At 45.6% G+C, this 18,060-nt stretch overlaps 1 protein-coding gene across 1 annotated transcript in view; it reads right to left on the bottom strand.

The window, feature by feature from the left end:
• itga11a (integrin, alpha 11a) overlaps positions 1–18,060 on the bottom strand; it is a 104,178-nt gene that overhangs the window by 40,984 nt on the left and 45,134 nt on the right. The window contains exons 13-16 of the mRNA XM_080214474.1: positions 9,954–10,084; positions 7,626–7,792; positions 3,419–3,561; positions 2,810–2,920 (exon numbers count right to left, since the gene is read on the bottom strand). Coding sequence (XP_080070600.1) covers positions 2,810–2,920; positions 3,419–3,561; positions 7,626–7,792; positions 9,954–10,084 — 552 coding nt within the window. The remainder of the gene's footprint in view (positions 1–2,809; positions 2,921–3,418; positions 3,562–7,625; positions 7,793–9,953; positions 10,085–18,060) is intronic.

Genomic DNA, 18,060 nt, shown 5'->3' with positions numbered 1-18,060 from the left:
TACATGAGGGAGCAAACTGGACCTCGGCTTAATATCTGTGGGACAGCACAGTGGTTAGCGCTGCTACCTCACAGTGCCAGGGACTGGGTTCAATACCGGCCTTGGGTGACTGTCTTTGTGGAGTTTGCACGTTCTCCCCATGCCTGAGTGGGTTTCCTCCCCACAGTCTAAAAATGTGCATGTTATGTGGATTGGCCATGTTAAATAGCCCCTTAGTGTCCAAGAATGTGAAGGTTAGATGGTTTAGCCATGGTAAATATTCCAGGTTACAGGAATAGGGCAGTGTGTGGGTCTCTCTTTCAGAGAGTCTGTGCAGACTCAATGGGCCAGATGACCTCCTTCTGTATTGTAGGGATTCTATGGATGACGGAGCAGCACTTCCTCAGTATTGCACCGGCAACATCAGCCTAGATGTTTGGGCTTAGGTCTCCAGAGTGAGACTTGAACCCAGAAGCCATGTTTCTCCACTGGAGTTGAACTGGAGCCACTGACCTGCAGACAGGGGCACAAGGAAGAGATGGGCATCTCTATCACAGATACAGTGACTGCAATACCCTCACTGCTGCCCTTGGGATCTCCATTGGTCAAACTGATCAACATTCCAAGATCAAAGACATGTTAACTAGTTTAACCCATCACTGTTTCTGGTGATTGTGCAGCTCCAAAATGGCTGCCATGTGAGGCCAGCTAGCAAGTTACGTTGTCCCAAGAATAACCCTCAGTTCCTCGAGACATTTCAAAGTGGTGTTGAAGTGTTATATAAATCCATAAATTACGCACTAACCAAGATCAGCTAACATTGCGTAAACTGGGATCAGGTCTTCCTAGATTTTCCTAGTCTGCGTGGCTCTCCGCCACACCACAGGGTGCTTATAAAAAGCTGGTCTACCCGGGGAGTGATTACAGAGCACATTGCCTGCAGAACTGATGTCAGACATCAATCGGAATGCGACTGCATAATTGAGGCATTGGGGAGGGAGGGGTGGAGGGTGGACGCAAAGTTGGACTTTTGCCTCACAACGAAATCAGCCTAATTCGGCCTGAAGAAGCATTTTAGAATCCGGCTTGTGAAACTTCTTTTCAAACAGGCAGTGGTCTGGGGTATTCTAGAGACAGGCCCAGGCCAACTGTGGGGAGGTTGGCCTGGTGGGTGGTGGGGGAGGGGGGGGGGGCGGGGAGGGTAGTGATGCAAGGTGGTAGAGAAATCACCTGCGTAAATGCTGAGATGATGGCTTGAATAGCTTCCCAGTGGGGAAGACTAAGGGTGGCAGGGTAACACAGTGCCTCACAGCACACAGTCAATTCCCGGCTTGGGTCACTGCTTGTTCGCAGTCTGCACATTCTCCCCGTGTCTGCGTGGGTTTCCCCTGGGTGCTCCGGTTTCCTCCCAAAGTCTGAAAGACGTGCTGGTTAGGTGCACTGGCCGTGCTAAATTCTCCCTCAGTGTGGCGACTAGAGGATTCTCACAGTAACTTCATTGCTGTGTAAATGTAAGTTTACTTGCGACACTAATAAATGAACAGTGTTGAAGTCATTCTGTAAATACTCTTGCTTCCTGCATTAACAAACAATCCATCTTCTCTTCTTCAGCAGGCAAGTGACACATTGCAATCTTGTGGTGGGATAAATGTTTAGCATTTGACAGTTACTGGAGACTGAGACGGAATTCCCTCCCTGAGTTCCTTGCTGTATCCCCAAGCTGCGGTGACTGACGTTTTGGACTATACATATACACAACCGAAAGGGCGTTTAGTTGGAGTCACTGAGTTACCCATTGTGGAGAATGCAGATTGAAGCCGTGAGGTCTCATTTATTTTTAATGTTAGAGCTTCTGCATGCTTTAAAATTTATTAGTAATTAAAAATAAAAATCCAGAATGCAGGTGTTTTTTAAAGTTTATATCTTATTTATTAGTGCAACAAGTAGGTTTACATTAACAGTGCAATGAAGTTACTGTGAAAATCCTCTAGTCGCCACACTCCGGTGCCTGTTCGGATACACCGAGGGAGAATTTAGCATGGCCAATGCCCCTAACCAGCACATCTTTTGGACTGTGGGAGGAAACTGGAGCACTCGGAGGAAACCCACACAGACACGGGGAGAATGTGCAGACTTGGCACAGACAGTGACCCAAGCTGGGACTCAAACTTGACTCCTTAGCACTGTGAGGCAGCAGTGCTGACCATTGTGCCACCGTGTTGCATCACTGGTGAGACTGACATTTTTAGACTATCTCTATCCAACTGAGCAATTTTCTCAGCTATTTCAGAGGGCGTCAATGTTGGCGTGGGACTGAATTCTCATAGAAGGCCAAACAAGGGAAGGTGAGTAGGTTTCCTACACTGAGGGTTTTTAACAACAACTCGACAGTCAGTTTATTATTGCTAGACACTTTTTACTTCCAGCTTTTTGAGAACTTGAATGTGAATTGCTGTGGTGGGATTGGCACTCAGAATGTCAGGATTGATTAATCGAGGCCTGTGGATTACGAGTCCACTAACACGACCACAACATCACCACACCCCTGGTTTAGAATTAGGCTTCTATGTGCAAGCAACATCCTAAAAATGTTTGTGACTATCGCCTCTATTTAGTGCTTTTAGCAAAATCATAACACATTCCTCCCCACATCTAAGCATAGTCGTAGCATACAGCAGCCAGAGCAGTGTGACCTGTGCCTGTGCCAGCGTCCCAGACGAGGGAGTGAGTTCCCGTCGTCGACCAAAAGGCAACTGACACTTTCCTTCTGGTGAAGGAACGCGGAGCGCGCTCCAGACATAAGCATCGTAGCGGCTGTCTGGCCACCTACCGTGGTTCTGGTTGTCGTTGGCCATCCATCATCCAGGACAGGGCCGTATTCTGGGTCCAAGAGGCCAAAGTCCAAAATGAAGCCAACCGGCCTGACATAATCCAGGGTATCCTGGAGGGAAGAAAGAGTCCACAAGAAGGTTTGGATCCGCAGAAAAAATACAGGAAGTAATAATAGAGGAAAGGAGGGATGGAGATGGAATGAACAAAAGGACTTGGAGTTACATAACAATTGCCCAGGCACCCCAAAACGCTTCACCGCCAATCAATTCCCATTGGCAAGAGGTTGTGGAAGTTACGTAAGGAAACACGGCAAAGTCTCCAAACCAGCAAAGCTGATGAATAAGCAGTTAATTTGGTTTTGGTGGCATTGTTTGAGGGAATAGTGTTGACTACAACACTATAACTTTAATAACTTAAATGAAGTGAGTCACTTTATGAAGGACCAGCATACACCGAAAGCTCGTGTTTCCAAATAAACCCGTTGGATTTTAACCTGGTGTTGTGAGATTTCTTACCCCAGTCCAACGCCAGCATCTCCACTAGGAGGAAGGCGAATGCGCTGGTTAGTTGAGGAGGAATAATTGACAGAGCAATGCCTGGTACTTACTAGAACATGGAAATTGAATAGGTCACAGGTCTCTAACTCGGGTTCCAAACTGATATTGCTGTGGATGTATTTCTCGAAGTTGTCATCAAAGAGTGCCCTGGGTGTATATCTACGTTCATCGATGGAAACATTGTACCTGATGACTGAACAAAAAGATAGAATCATTTCTCCAGCTTCAAATTCAACCTTTTTTCCAGAGTTTTGTTTTGCTGTAGTTGGTTGGAGTTCTCAGGAAAACAGAGGGACCCTCACCTTGTACATATCGGGGAAATCAGAGCCGTGCATATCCTCAAATGTAAGAAAAGGCTAAAGAAGGCAGCTGAGTGAGTGTGAGGTGGGCAAAGAACAAACAAAGAACAAAGAACAACACAGCATGGGAAACAGGCCGTCCGGCCCAATGAGCCTGCGCCGCCATTTTAACATTGTGAGTGCCCTCTTCTACCTATGGCCTTTGTCTACGCCTATTGGACTCCACATAATGGAACCATAACCAGATTGAGGAACGACTAATTTAGGGACAATTTTTTAGCACCAATCAGCCTAAGAGCACGTGTTTGGGGTGTGGGAAGAAACTGGAGCACCTGGAGATGAACTACGCAAGCACAGGGAGAATGTGCAAACTCCCACAGACACTGGCCCAAATCCACGCATCTGCGCAGCGAACAGTGATAGTAACTGAGCTGTCATGTCGCCCGTCAGCTGGTCCAGTTTAAGCTTACACTAACGTTTGGGTGGTCCATTGAGCCTGCACATATAGCTTAATCTCTGGGAAATGGGTTCAAGTCCAGTTCAAACTAAAATCGGGAAAAATGTCTCTCCACTCGCTGTAAACACTTAACGTAAAATGAGATTAGTTGATTTCAAACTACGGTCATCAAATCCCTACAGTGCAAAGGATGCCATTTGGCCCATTGGGTTGGCAGAGCGCCTTACCCAGGCCCTATTCCCTAACCTATACAGCTTGGAACACCAAGGGACAATTTAGCATGGCCAAACAACCTAACCTGCATATCCTTGAGTGTGAGAGGAAATCGGAGCACCAAGAGGAAACCCATGCAGACATGGGGAGAATGTGCAAACTCCACAGTCAATCACCCGAGGTTGGAATCGAACCCTGGTCCCCGGCACTGTGAGGCAGCAGTACTAACCATTGTGCCACCGCACCACCCTTGATATAGTAACCCCTCGGAGACATGCATCCACAGCATAAGCAAGGTCCATTTTGCCATTCCTTAGTGCTCAGTTAACTGCAGAGATGAAAGTTATAGGGCAGCAGAGAAAAGGCTGGGGCTTGGTCAGTTGTTCTTGCAGAGAGCTGGCACAGACACAAGGAGTTGATGGTCTCCTTCTTGTGATAAGTTGGCAAGTTAACTCAGAGAAGTCCACAAGAATGCTTCAGCGTGGTAAATATCACACTTGTACATCTTCACTGAAATTGGGTTCAGGCACATTGGTGGGGAAAAGGAAAGCCAATATTTATATAACTTTTCATGACCTCAATGTCTCTCCAATGTGCCTCACAGCCAATGAAGTCTGGTCACTCTAGGGAAGTGCAGCTTCTAATAGAAGCACAGCAAGATCCCAACAACAAAAATATTCAGTTCCAACTGATATAAAAGCAGATGCTGGAATCTGAAACAAAAACAGAAAATGCTGGAAAATCTCAGCAGGTCTGACAACATCTGTGGGGAGAGAATAGAGCCAACGTTGCGAGTCTGGATGACCCTTCGTCAGAGCTGAAGGAGGGTCTTCCAGCCTCAAAATTGGGCCGGAAGAATCAATGGATGGATTCCCAACAGTGCAGAAGGAGGCCATTCGTCCCATTGAGTCTGCACTAACCCATGTATAAACTACATTCATCGTGGACCCAAATGTATGGATTTCATTTTTGATGAGACTTTGTAGAAATGGAATTGTCCCACACAGGCCCTATCCCTGTAACCCCACATATTTACCCTGCTGATCCCCTAGCACTAAGGAGCAATTTAGCATGGCCAATTAAGCTAACCTACAAATCTTTGGACTATGGGAGGAAAATGGAGCACCTGGAGCAAACTCACGCAGACACAGGGAGAATGTGCAAACTCCACATAGACAATGACCCAAGGCGGGAATTGAACCCGGGTCCCTGGCGCTGTGAGGCAGCAGTGCTAACCACTGCGCCACCGTGCCACCCATCACTATTCCCAGCACTGACATCCTGATTAGGAGAGGTGGTGGCATAATGGTACTGCCACTAGGTTAGTAATCCAGCGTAAGGCTTTGGGAATCTGGGTTCAGATCTCACCAAATTCGGATTCAATTAAAAAGTCTGGAATTAAAAGTCTAATGACGACCATGAAACCATTGCAAAAACCCATCTAGTTCATTAATGTCCTTTATGGAAGGAAATCTGCTGTCCTTACCTGGCCTGGCCTACATCTGATTGATTCCACAGCAATGTGGTTGGACTCTTAAATGCCCTCTGAAGTTAGATTCGGGGCAATTAGGGATGGGTAAAAAATGCTCAGCCAGTGATGCCCGTGAAGAAGAAATGATCCTTTTGCATTTTACCAAGAACAAACTTGCTCATGTGGCACAGAGGCAAAGCAAAGTTGAGATGTGTGGTATATTTTGTTATGGAGAATCCAAACAGCAGGGGCAAGGTACAGCAGTGCAGTGGTTAACACTGCTGCCTCACAGTGCCAGGGACACGGGTTCGAATCTGTCTGTCTGGGTTTTAATCTGGTTTTCGCCTCTTCCAAGAGATGACTTGGCTTTGGGTGGAGAAGGGAGCGGCACACAGTATGTTACGAATGGTGTGGGATGGGATGGATGGATGAGGGGACTGTGTGTGCCAGAACTTATATGTTCAGTATCGAGCAGATTTTGTTTGTGTGGAGTTTGCACGTTTCACTGTGTCTCTGTGGGTCTCCTCTTGTTTCCTCCCACAGGTTAGGTGGATAAATCATGCACAATGATCCCTTTAGTGTCCAAAGGGGTGTCGTTTAGGTGGATTAACAATGGTAATTGCACAAGGTTACGGGGATAGGACAGTCTTAGGTAAGATGCTCTTTAGGAGAGTTGGTACAGCTTGATGGGTCAAATGGCCTCCTCCTGTACTGTGGGGATTCTTTGAGTCTCAGGGCATGGGAAGGCATCGTCAGGCCTTAACAAAGCAAGACAACGTCAATCTTTATTCACCTGTACACGAGGAAGGCGAGATTGAGGGAGTGAAGGAGAGGCTCCATTTAGAATCATAGAAACCCTACAATGCAGAAAGAGGCCATTTGGCCCATCGAGTCTGCACCAACCATAATCCCACCCAGGCCCTACCTCCATACCCCTACCTCCATACCCCTACACATTTACCCACTAATCCCTCTAACCTATGCATCTCAGGAAATTAGGGGCAATTTTTAGCATGGTCAATCAATCTAACCCGCACATCTTTGGACTGTGGAAGGAAACCGGAACAGCCGGAGGAAACCCATACAGACAGTGACCCAAACCAGGAATCGAACTCAGGTCCTTGGAGCTGTGAAGCAGCAGTGCTAACCACTGTGCTACCGTGCCGCACCTCTGGGAATAAATGAAGTGAATCTTAATATGAGCACTGTGAATAAGAGGAGGAATGTTCAAGATGGCCTGTGGGGAATCACAACAAGTCCAGAAAAGAGAGGAGACTTTCAACCATTTAATGTTTCATTTTGAAGAGTTCAGAATGGAATTTGATTGAGGTTATAGGTGATGGTGTGAATAGCTGGGGGTAGTTAGATAGTTGTCACAATTTTAAGGTCAGGTCTAGTTTAGATGTGTTTTTTTCCCCAGAGAGTAGGGCCGTGTGCATTAAACTCTCAGCTCGTGTAGTGAGCTCTGGTTCACTGAATCCCTTCGAATGAGAGCTGGACTTGTTTTCAGCTGGGACAGAGGCAATAGAATTCTCCAAGGCCAGATTGATCGTTCTGGGATAATTTTGAGGGGGCTTGGAGGAATTTTCCAGATACATTCCTCCCATAAATCTGTCTGGGTTTTTAATCTGGTTTTCGCCTCGTCCAAGAGATGACTTGGCTTTGGGTGGAGAAGGGAGCGGCACACAGTATATCATGAATGGTGTGGGATGGGGTGGATGGAAGAGGGGACTGTGTGTGCCAGGAGTTATATGTTCAGTATCGAGCAGAGTTAGAAATCTGTCTTCATCATCTCTCCTCGAGAGTGTCGTACTTACTCAAACTGGCATTCTGCAATCCCGGTGATTTGGCTGTAACAGTGAAACAGATGGACACAGACATGCAGCTGCACTCTTTGCCATTCCTCCTGCAATCCTTGTTGAAAATGTTGATTTTTGGTGGTTCGAACCTCATGCTGGCATTCACACGGATGATGCTGCGAGACCTGAGGGGAAAGGATGACATAGCGAGGGCACTTCCAGCACCACAAGATCCTCTACTTTTAAACTGCAAATCCAACAGGTTGGGGAGGCAATGGCTGAGTAGTATCATCGCTTAACTATTCATCCAGAAACTCAGTTAATATCCTGGGCACCTGGGTTCGAATCCCGTGCCAGCAGACGGTGAAGTTTAAATTCAAAAATATCTGGGATTTAGAATTACTCATGACCATGAAACCACAGTCAGAAAGACCCATCTGCTTCACTAAAGTTTATTTATTAGTGTCACAAGAAGGCTTACATTCACACTGCAATGAAGTTGCTGTGAAAAGCCCCTAGTTGCCACACTCCGGCACCTGTTTGGGCACACCAAGGGAGAATTTAGTATGGCCGATCCACGTAACCGGCACATCTTTGGACTGTGGGAGGAAACTGGAGCATCTGGAGGAATCCCATGCAGACATGGGGAGAATGTGCAAACTCCACACAGACAGTGACCCTAGCTGGGAATCAAACCCAGTGCTGTGAGGCAGCACTGCCAACTACTGTGTCACTGTGCCGCCCCTATAATGTCCTTTAGGGAAGGAAATCTGCCGTCCTTACCCTGTCTGGTCTATATGTGACTCCAGAGCCACAGCAATGTGGTTGACTCTCAACTGCCCCTTAGTTGTCACCACCACCTTCTCAAGGGCAACAAGGGAGGGTAATAAATGCTGGCCAGCCAGCGATGCCCATGTTACATGAATGAATAGAAAAGGGAGCCAGGCTAGGAGGAATGTGCCGCATCGTGAGGTTAGAAAGCACTTCTTATAGATAATATTGGATTGCCAATTGCACAGCATTTTCAGAGTAATTTACAAGCAGAGCAGAAGATGGTTTGGAAGTGTTACATCGGGTGCTGCATTGGACCATTGGAGTGTCAGCACATTACCATTGGTTAGATGACATTTTGCAACATGGCACTTTGCCAACCTCAGTTGTGGTGAATGGTGGAATCTGTGTAGTGCCCTTCCCAAGGGAGGGGGGGTGAGGAGCTGTGTTAAGCAGCTTGGACTGACATCAACTGGCTCGCTGCAGACTAAGAATAAAACCTCAAACTCTCCGTATAGGATTGTTACCATGCCAGGTGGTGTTATAGAGATATAAATCATGGAAACAGGCCCTTCAGCCCAACTCATCCATGCCAACCAGGTTTTCTAATCTGATCTAGTCCCATTTGCCTGCCTTTGGCCCGTATCCCTCTAAACCTTTCCTATCCAAATGTCTTTTAAATGCTGTAATTGTACCCGCCTCTACCATCTCCTCTGGCAGCTCATTCCATACACGCACCAGCCTCTGTGTGAGAGTTGCCCCTCATGTTCCTTTTAAATCTTTCCCCTCTCACCTTAAACCTAATGCCCTCTAGTCTTGAACTTCCCTACCCTGGGGAAAAGACCTTGGCTATTCACCTTATCTGTGCCCCTCATGACTTTATAAACCTCTATAAGGTCACCCCTCCTCCTCCTACGCTTCAGGGAATAAAGTCCCAGCTTCTTCTAATTCAAACCTTCCAGTTCCAGTGACATCCTTGTCAATACTTTTTGCATCCTTTCCAGTTTAATAACAACCTTCCTGTAGCAGGAAGATGAGAATTTATAGAATTATAGAATCTTACAGAGCAGAATGAGGCCATTCGGCCCATCGAGTCTGCACCGACCACTATCCCACCCAGGCCCTATCTCCATAACCCCATGCATTTAGCTAGTCCCCCTGGCACTAAGGGGCAATTTAGCATGGCCAATCCACCTAACCCACACATCTTTGGACTGTGGGAGGAAACGAGAGGAAAACCATGCAGACACAGGGAGAACGTGCAAACCCCACACAGACAGCGACCCAAGCCAGGAATCGAACCCAGGTCCCTGGCTCTGTGAGGCAGCAGTGCTAACCACTGTGCTGCCCCAGTTGCATACAGTTGTAATGTTACGTCCCAATTCCTGTACTCAATGCTCTGACCAATGAAGGCAAGGTGCATTTAGCTACAGAACCAATGGATGATCAGTGCAGGCAACCCATTTCAATGGATCAAGCTGATGGAGAAACAGTTATGGCAGGAAAGGCCACGGATAGATAACAGCGAATACACAATCTATTGGCTAAATGCTTAGCAAATATAGATTAACAAACCATAACTGAACGGCACTGCCGAGTGCTCCAATTGCCAGATCCACCAACCCATCGTCATTCATATCTAACTGTCCGTGAATACTCCGGCCAAAATACAGTAGCCCGTGACTGACCTCTGAGGCTCCAATCCTCTGTAAAACAGCAAATACAGAAAGAGGTGGTTTCGTTGCATTGACCGGAACTGAACTAAGTGAACAGCTGAAGGTATAAATGAAGAAAGGAAAATATGGCATTGCTCCAACAGTGAGAAGAGGGTCAAATAAGATGAGTAATGGGCGGTGATGGAGCGATCCTTGGTGGCACAATTCTGCAAGAAAGAGTAAAGGGTCATGCCACGAGGGGATGTGATGTGTCTGGGAGGAACAGGTGTCTTTGCACCTGTGGTTCCCAAAGTCCGCCACCATTTCCTCATCTCACATGTGATTCTCCGGCCTCCCAGCTCCCCATGGCAACAGGAGGCGGTGTGCTGTTCATGCGTGACGGGATACTCTGATCCAGCCGCTGTCAATGGGATTTCCCATTGAAGCCACCCTATGCCCGGGGGTGGAGTGTGTTGCTGGTGGGACAAGGGCATCCCACCGTCACGGATGGCCAGAGAATCCCAAAGTCTGGATCTGTTGTAATGAATTGATATTGATTGGCATTAGTCAAAAGCTCCATTCTCATTGTACTGCGCAACTAGCAGAACTGTGATTAGTAAATCAGGTGGACCTTGGTCTTTCTTCATCTAACAATCAGCAAAGATGGTGACGTAGTGGAAACATCACTGCACTAAAGACTGATGCTGTGGGTTCAAGACCCAGCATGGCAGTTAGTGAAATTTAAATTACACTTTCAGATCTGTAAATCTGTCTTGGTAATGGCCATTTAAAACCATTGTTAATTAGCATAAAACCCATTTGATTCACCAATGTCCTTTAGGGAAGGAAATCTGCCATCCTTACTTGGTCTGGCCTATAAGTGACTCCAGAGCCCAGCAATGTGGTTGACTCTTAACTGCCCCTCTGAAATGGCCGAGTGTGCCATTCTGCTCAAGGGCAATTAGAGATGGGCAATAAAAGGTTGGCCCTGCCGGTAACGCCCGCATTCCATGAAGGAATTTTTAAAACTCCAATGTTTCTGTGGCGGGAGGATGATTTTCAGATTGGGATTCTCCAAGACCTGCACCAATGTAATTAGCTTTACATCGTCACCTGAGGGGAGCCACCTCTGTGTGACCATGACTACGTATCGCTCTGGCAACCACTAGAACTCGTGATACAGAACACGCTCGCTTTAACATTCTCCATGATTGATTCTGACAAAGTAGATTTATAGAATAGAATCATAGGCTCCCTATAGTGCTGAAGGAGGCCATTTGGCCCATCCAGCCTGCACTGACAACAATCCCATCCAGGCCCTATGCCTGTAACCCCACGAATGTACCTTGCTAATCCCCCTGACACTAAGGAGCAATTTAGCGTGGCCAATCCACCTAACCTGCACATCTTTGGGCGTTGGGAGGAAACCGGAGCACCTGGTGAAAACCCACGCAGACACGGGGAGAACGTGCAAATTCCACACAGTTAGTGACCCAAGACTGGAATTGAACCCGGGACAATGGCACTGAGAGGCAGCAGTGCTAACCACTGTGCCACCATTCTGAGGCTTAACTGCATTTAGGTACCTGCATGGGGGCAATGCTTTAAACTTTAACCTACTTCTAAATACACTGATTCGAAAAGCGTTGGTGAAGAAGGGGAACTGAAGAAGAAATTAAAAGTGATATGGTGAGAGGAGCTCTTTTCCTGATTGGTTATGTGATTGTTTTGCGTTAACACCAATACCACTATGAGGTGGTATCATGGTATTATCACTGGACCAGTAATCCAGAGACCTCGGATAATGCTCTGGGGACCCAGGTTCAAATCCCACCATGGCAGATCATCAAATTTGAATTTAGTAAAAATCTATTCAAGAAAAATCTACTGATGACCATGAAACCATTATTGATTGTCATAAAAACCCATCTGGTTCACTAATGTCCTTCCAGGAAGGAAATCTGCCGTCCTTCCTGGCCTGGTCTACATGTGACTGCAGGCTCACAGCAATCTGGCTGATTCTTAAATGCCTTCAGTGATGGGCAATAAATGGTGGCCCAGCTTGTGCCACCCACATCTCATGAATGACTAAAAAAACTGTCAAAACATCCCAGCTGCAGTTAAATGATGTAATGGATAAAACCATAACTTCAAAATTCCTGACCACCTGGGTAGACTGTTTATAATCTCAGAGTAACGCAGGCAGTTAAACCACTGGAATTTCTGACTTGCAGGCCAATGACGGCTGTTTACGAAGAAGAGTTAGGGTATTCACTGATATTTAAATAGCGCACAGTCAGTGCTGCCATTGAAAGTGATCACCTTGTTTAAGAGTCCCTGAACCAAGTGACTGAGAATCCTTCAGTTCTGGACCATCTGTTTTCTCGGAGGTTTCAGACTCTCTGCCATGTATAGGGATCCTGGGGCAGGAGGAGGCCATTACATCCCTCTAGCCTGTTCCGATAGTCTACTAGATCTATAACTTAACTGTCTTTTCCCTCTACCCTTTTATACTTGAGCTTAATACAAATCTATCAGTCTCAGATTTGAAATTAACAATTGATTTGCTGCTACCAGGACAGGATTCGAAACTTCTTAACCAGATTTTGGGTGGGATATTTTTGGTCCCATCCGTCATGGAAGCAGAAATTTCTGCCCAAAAGCAATGGACATTTTGCTGGTCTGTCAAATTTTATGTCCATGTAAATCCTCCGGCTTTGGGCGTAGCATTATCTCCTAAGTTCACTCCTGAAAGATTTCATAGAATCCTACAGTGCAGAAAGAGGCCATTCGGCCCATCGAGTCTGCGCTAACCACAGTCCCACCCAGGCCCTATCCCCATAATCCAGGCATTTACCCTAGCTAGTCTACCTGGTACAAATAGGCAATTTAGCATGGTCAATCCACCTGACCTGCACATCTTTGGAGTGGCAGGAAACTGGAGCATCTGGAGGAAGCCCACGCAGACATGGGGACAACATGCAAACTCTACACCAACAGTGACCCAGAGCCCGGAATCGAACCCAGGTCCCTGGCGCTGTGAGGTAGCAGTGCTAACCACTGTGCTATCATGCCACCCCAGTGTGCCAGGTCATAACCTGGTTCTAGGTTGCCGACCAGAAGAAATAGTTTTTCTTGATCTAGCCTATCAGTTCCCCTTAATATCCAGAAAACATTGGTTAAATCATCTTTCAATCTTCTAAATTCCAAGGAACACAACTTCACTTTCATAGAATACCTACAGTGCAGAAGAAGGCCATTTGGCCCATCAAGTCTGCACCAGTCACAATCCCACCCAGGCCTTATTCCCATAACTCCACATATTTACCCTGCTAATCATCTGACACTAGCGTTAATTTAACATGGCCAATCAAAGTAACCTGCACATCTTTGGAGTGTGGGAGGAAACTGGGGCACCAGGAGGAAACCCATGCAGACACAGGGAGAATGTGCAAACTCCACACAGGCAGTGACTCAAGGTCGGAATTGAACCCGGATCCCGGTGCTGTGAGGCAATGGTACTAACCAATGTGCCGCCCGTGGCTAATGTCTTTGCTATTTTCCTCATTCCCCACTATAATTTCTCCTGTCTCTCTAAGACTTCAGCTAGACTCCTCCTTTTGAGCAAAACTTCTTACAATGTGAACTGGGGAGTCAGCCTGTTCCAGTCACTGGAGCAGTGCTTGAACCCACAACCTCAAAAATCACAGAAATGTTAGATTTGAAAGTTGGCAATTCTGGAACGGTCCATTTCTTCACTAAATGATAATGAACTTTTTTGACTTTGTGTCATCAATAGCCAGACTGCGTGGGTGCAGGGTGGGGCTTCTTAAAGTGTTCAGCAGTGGGTGTTATTGGATCATAAGACCATAAGATATAGGAGCAGAATTAGGCCACTCAGCCCATTGTGTCTGCTCCATGATTCAATCATGACTCATACTTTTCTCATCCCCGTTCTCCTGTCTTTTCCATATAACCCCTGACCCCCTATTAATCAAGAACCTATCTATCTCTGTCTTAAAGACACTCAATGACGTGGTCCCCCCAGCCTTCTGCAGCAAAGAGTTCCACAGATTCACCACTCTCTGGCTGAAGAAATTCCTCCTCATCTTTGTTTTAAAGGATCATCCCTTTAGCCTGAGGTTGTGCCCCCTGGTTCTAGTTTTTCCTACTAGTGGAAACACCCTCTCCAGGTCCACACTATATTTATGTTGACTCATCAATAGAGAGCATTTAGATTTCTGGGGAGGGTGTTGACATGCAGGGTTATCTAGAAATGAATGGGAATAAATACAAGTCCCAGTGATAGGTCTATACCAATATATTTCACCAACTGATCCATAGTGCCCTGGAGTAATGCAAACCTGCTTGCTTGAGAGAGGAAGATAGACTTGTATTTATACAGTGTGATGATACTGTGCCTTTAAGAAATGTATTTCAATCATGTTTCTTGTGCAGGAACTGTTCTATGCATTTGGAGACATTTTGTCGGAATCCAGCAGCACTGTATTGTCACTGCAGCAACATAATTGATCTTAATTGCTACCATGCTTGTTTTAATCTGAACTAATGCAGGGTTCTGTTGTTTTCCTGGGATATTTCAGAGTAGTGCTTGATTAGGTTGATTGACAGGTAAAGTCATTTGACTCAGGTATAACTTGTCTTTCACAGAGGACTCAACACAGTCTGCTTTTTGGAATATTTAGAGATAGGTTGCTTTCCCCCTATCTCTTGCTCTGTCTGAAGTGGAGACTGGAATCTGGCAAGAAATAAGCCCCTTTCTCTGAGATTTTACTGCCTGTGAGTGGAGATTTCTCTGGAAGTTACTGCACAAGAATAAGAAGACAAGTATCTCTCTGGATCACTCTCCAAAAATGTCAAAAGGCTAGAAATCCATTATCCAGCTAAGCATCTTTGGTTTCTCTGCTATCTGGTTCTAAAGAAGGGAATTATGTCTATGGGGGATCCTGCTAAATTTGAAAAATAGAGATAGCTATCTGTTAAGAATTATACTTTGCCATGTTTAAGTATTTTCATTGTTAAAAATTATGAATTCCTTTTACTATATTCTAACTGTGTTCTTAAATAAATTTTGTTTGATAAAAGCTTGCTAGTGGGTCGCTTGGATCATACCTGGAATGAAACACCTTATGTTCACCCTATTGTCAAAATCAAATGTAAAAGTCCAGACAAACGTCACAAAATACTTTTCCGATCTGGCCCTCAACAACCGTGATTTTCATGAACCTAAGACATTGCAAAGCTTTTTTTATAGCCAATGAAGTATTTTGAAGTCATACAGAGTTATATAGAATGAAAACAAAGAAGGCCTTTGGTGTAATCACTGTAGGTTTAAGATATCTGATGAACATCTGTTTGAAATGCCCATCAGCTGTTGGAGTCAACAGGACTTTGGGGAAACAACGGGAAGAAAAACACGATGGGGTCATACGGTCACTGGGATTGGTCACATGCCGGTTGGATGGGTGGTATCAGTCACTGGGAAGGGTCATAACAGTCACTGGGATGTCACCTACAAACCTAACATCATTTTCCTGACTTTGTGAATTGGATTGTAGGTGATGTCATCAGGCCATGAGCGTGATAAATATCACAAATAAATTCTACATTTACCTCTTTAGAATAATCACTGGCCAGAATTTTCTAGCCGTTCCCGCCGGTGGGATTCTCCAGTCCCGCTGCAGTGAGCAGAGATTTGGCTGAGCGCCAAATTCTCCATCCTCGCTTGCAGTAATGGTGGTGCGTGAATGGCCAAGAAATTCTAGTCACTTCCTCTAAAGGGTGACAGTGCACCGTTAATGCAGAGGAAATAGTTTATGTTGGGATCTTCCCTCTGACAGGGAAGATCCCAACAACTAACTCGGCTTCCCCTCCCTCAATTTTAATCAACATTGGATTTGGCCCAAGTGGCTTCAACGTCACCAGATTCGGAAAAGCAAAACTAACCAAGGCTCTCCCTCCTGATCACTGTCATGCGGGTGAACATTTAAAATGGGGAGGGTTGGTGGATATGGAGCCAATGTAGCTTTCTGAGCACTGAGATAATGAGGTAGCCCTGAGGAAGTGACATAGAGTCATGGACCTTTACAGCACAGAAAGAGATCCTTCGGCCCATCACATCTGCACTGGCCATCGAGCATCTATCTATTCTAATCCCATTCTCTAGCACTTGGTCCATAGCCTTGAATGGTAGGGTATTTCAAGTGCTCACCTAAATGCTTCTTAAATGTTCTGAGGGTTCCCCAGCTCCACCACCCTTTCAGGCAGTGAGTTCCAGATTCCCACCACCCTCTGGGTGAAAACGATTTTCCTCAAATCCCCTCCAAATCTCCTGCTCCTGACCTTAAATCTACATCCCTCCCAGTTAATGATATGTGGCATACCACTCACTGACAAGTCCTGTAAACTTCTACAAGTACTGTTTCTGCCTGGGCACAAACAATTTGGGATTATCAATCCCAGATGCAGTGTTATATCCTGGCTTCTAAGCAGATCTGCATGTTGCCAAATTGCTTGAAATATTGGAAGGAGTGGAAGAGAGAAACAACGAGAAAAATATGTACAAACTATATAAAAAAAAGCAATGGAGTTCTTTCTGTGTTACATTATTCTGACTATTTAAGTTTTAAAGCACATTTGTTTTCACTCAAGTGAGCACATAACCTCATAATTAGTGGCAGAAATAATTAAATACTAACAGTCTCAGCAATATAACTCAGTCACATGTCAATTACACCTGTCGCCATCACATTCCGTTCATTGACAAATTGTGACATAGGTGCAAAAACCTTTTCATTGTGAGAGTATATTTAATGGATACTGAGCTTATTTTTGAATTGAAAAAGGTGACTTATATATGGTATTTAACCACAAACATCTCAAAGTTCTTCACAGGCTCTGAAGTACTTGGCTGATAGGATTAAGAATAATCCAAAGGCATTTTACTCTTACATTAGGAACAAGAGAGTGGTTAGAGGGAAAATTGGTCCTCTTAGGGACAAAGGAGGGGAGCTATGCATCGAGACTGAGGGAATGGGGGAGATCCTGAATGAATACTTTGCGTTGGTATTCACAAAGGAGAGGGGTTGGTGTCTTGTAATGTCTTGGAGGGAGCTGTAGATCATTTGAGGGAAATATCCATTACGAGGGAGGAAGTGTTAGGGTTTTTAGGTATCATAAAAATGGATAAAGCTCCGGGGCCTGATGGTATTTATCCCAGGCTGCTTAGGGAGGTGAAAGATGAAATTGCTGAGCCTCTGACGCAAATCTTTGTCTCTTCTTTGGACACAGGCGAGGTCCCAAAGGACTGGAGGGTAGCTAATGTGGTACCGCTGTTTAAAAAGGGCAATAGTGATAACCCTGGTAATTACAGACCAGTGAGTTTGACATCGGTGGTAGGAAAATTGTTGGAAAAAATTCTTAGGGATAGGATGTATAAGCATTTGGAGCGTTGCGATCTGATTAGGGATACGCAACATGGCTTTGTTCAGGGGAGGTCTTGCCTTACGAATCTGGTAGAATTTTTTGAGGAGGTGACAAAAACGGTTGACGATGGGCGAGCTGTTGATGTCATCTATATGGATTTCAGTAAGGCGTTTGACAAAGTCCCTCACGGTAGGCTGGTAGAAAAAGTTAAGGCACATGGGATACAAGGACAGGTAGCTAGATGGATTGAAAACTGGCTAGGCAATAGGAGGCAGAGAGTAATAGTGGAAGGGTCCTTTTCTAGCTGGAGGTCTGTCACCAGTGGTGTCCCGCAGGGCTCAGTACTGGGACCTCTTTTTGTAATATATATAAACGACTTGGAAGAGGGCGTACGTGGTGTGATCAGCAAGTTTGCGGATGACACCAAGATGGCAGGATTGGCAGATACTGAGGAAGAATGTCAGGTGACACAGCAGGATACAGATAGGTTGGTATACTGGGCAGATAGATGGCAGATGGAATTTAATCCTGACAAATGCGAGGTGATGCATTTTGGAAGGAATAATGCAGGGAGGAGTTAC

This window comes from Carcharhinus amblyrhynchos, chromosome 28 (assembly GCF_965287045.1).
Source record: "Carcharhinus amblyrhynchos chromosome 28, sCarAmb.v2.hapA, whole genome shotgun sequence".
In the NCBI taxonomy this organism is placed as follows: domain Eukaryota; kingdom Metazoa; phylum Chordata; class Chondrichthyes; order Carcharhiniformes; family Carcharhinidae; genus Carcharhinus; species Carcharhinus amblyrhynchos.
The sequence above is the reverse complement of the archived record's forward strand: the minus strand, read 5'-3'. Positions and strand labels throughout refer to the sequence as shown.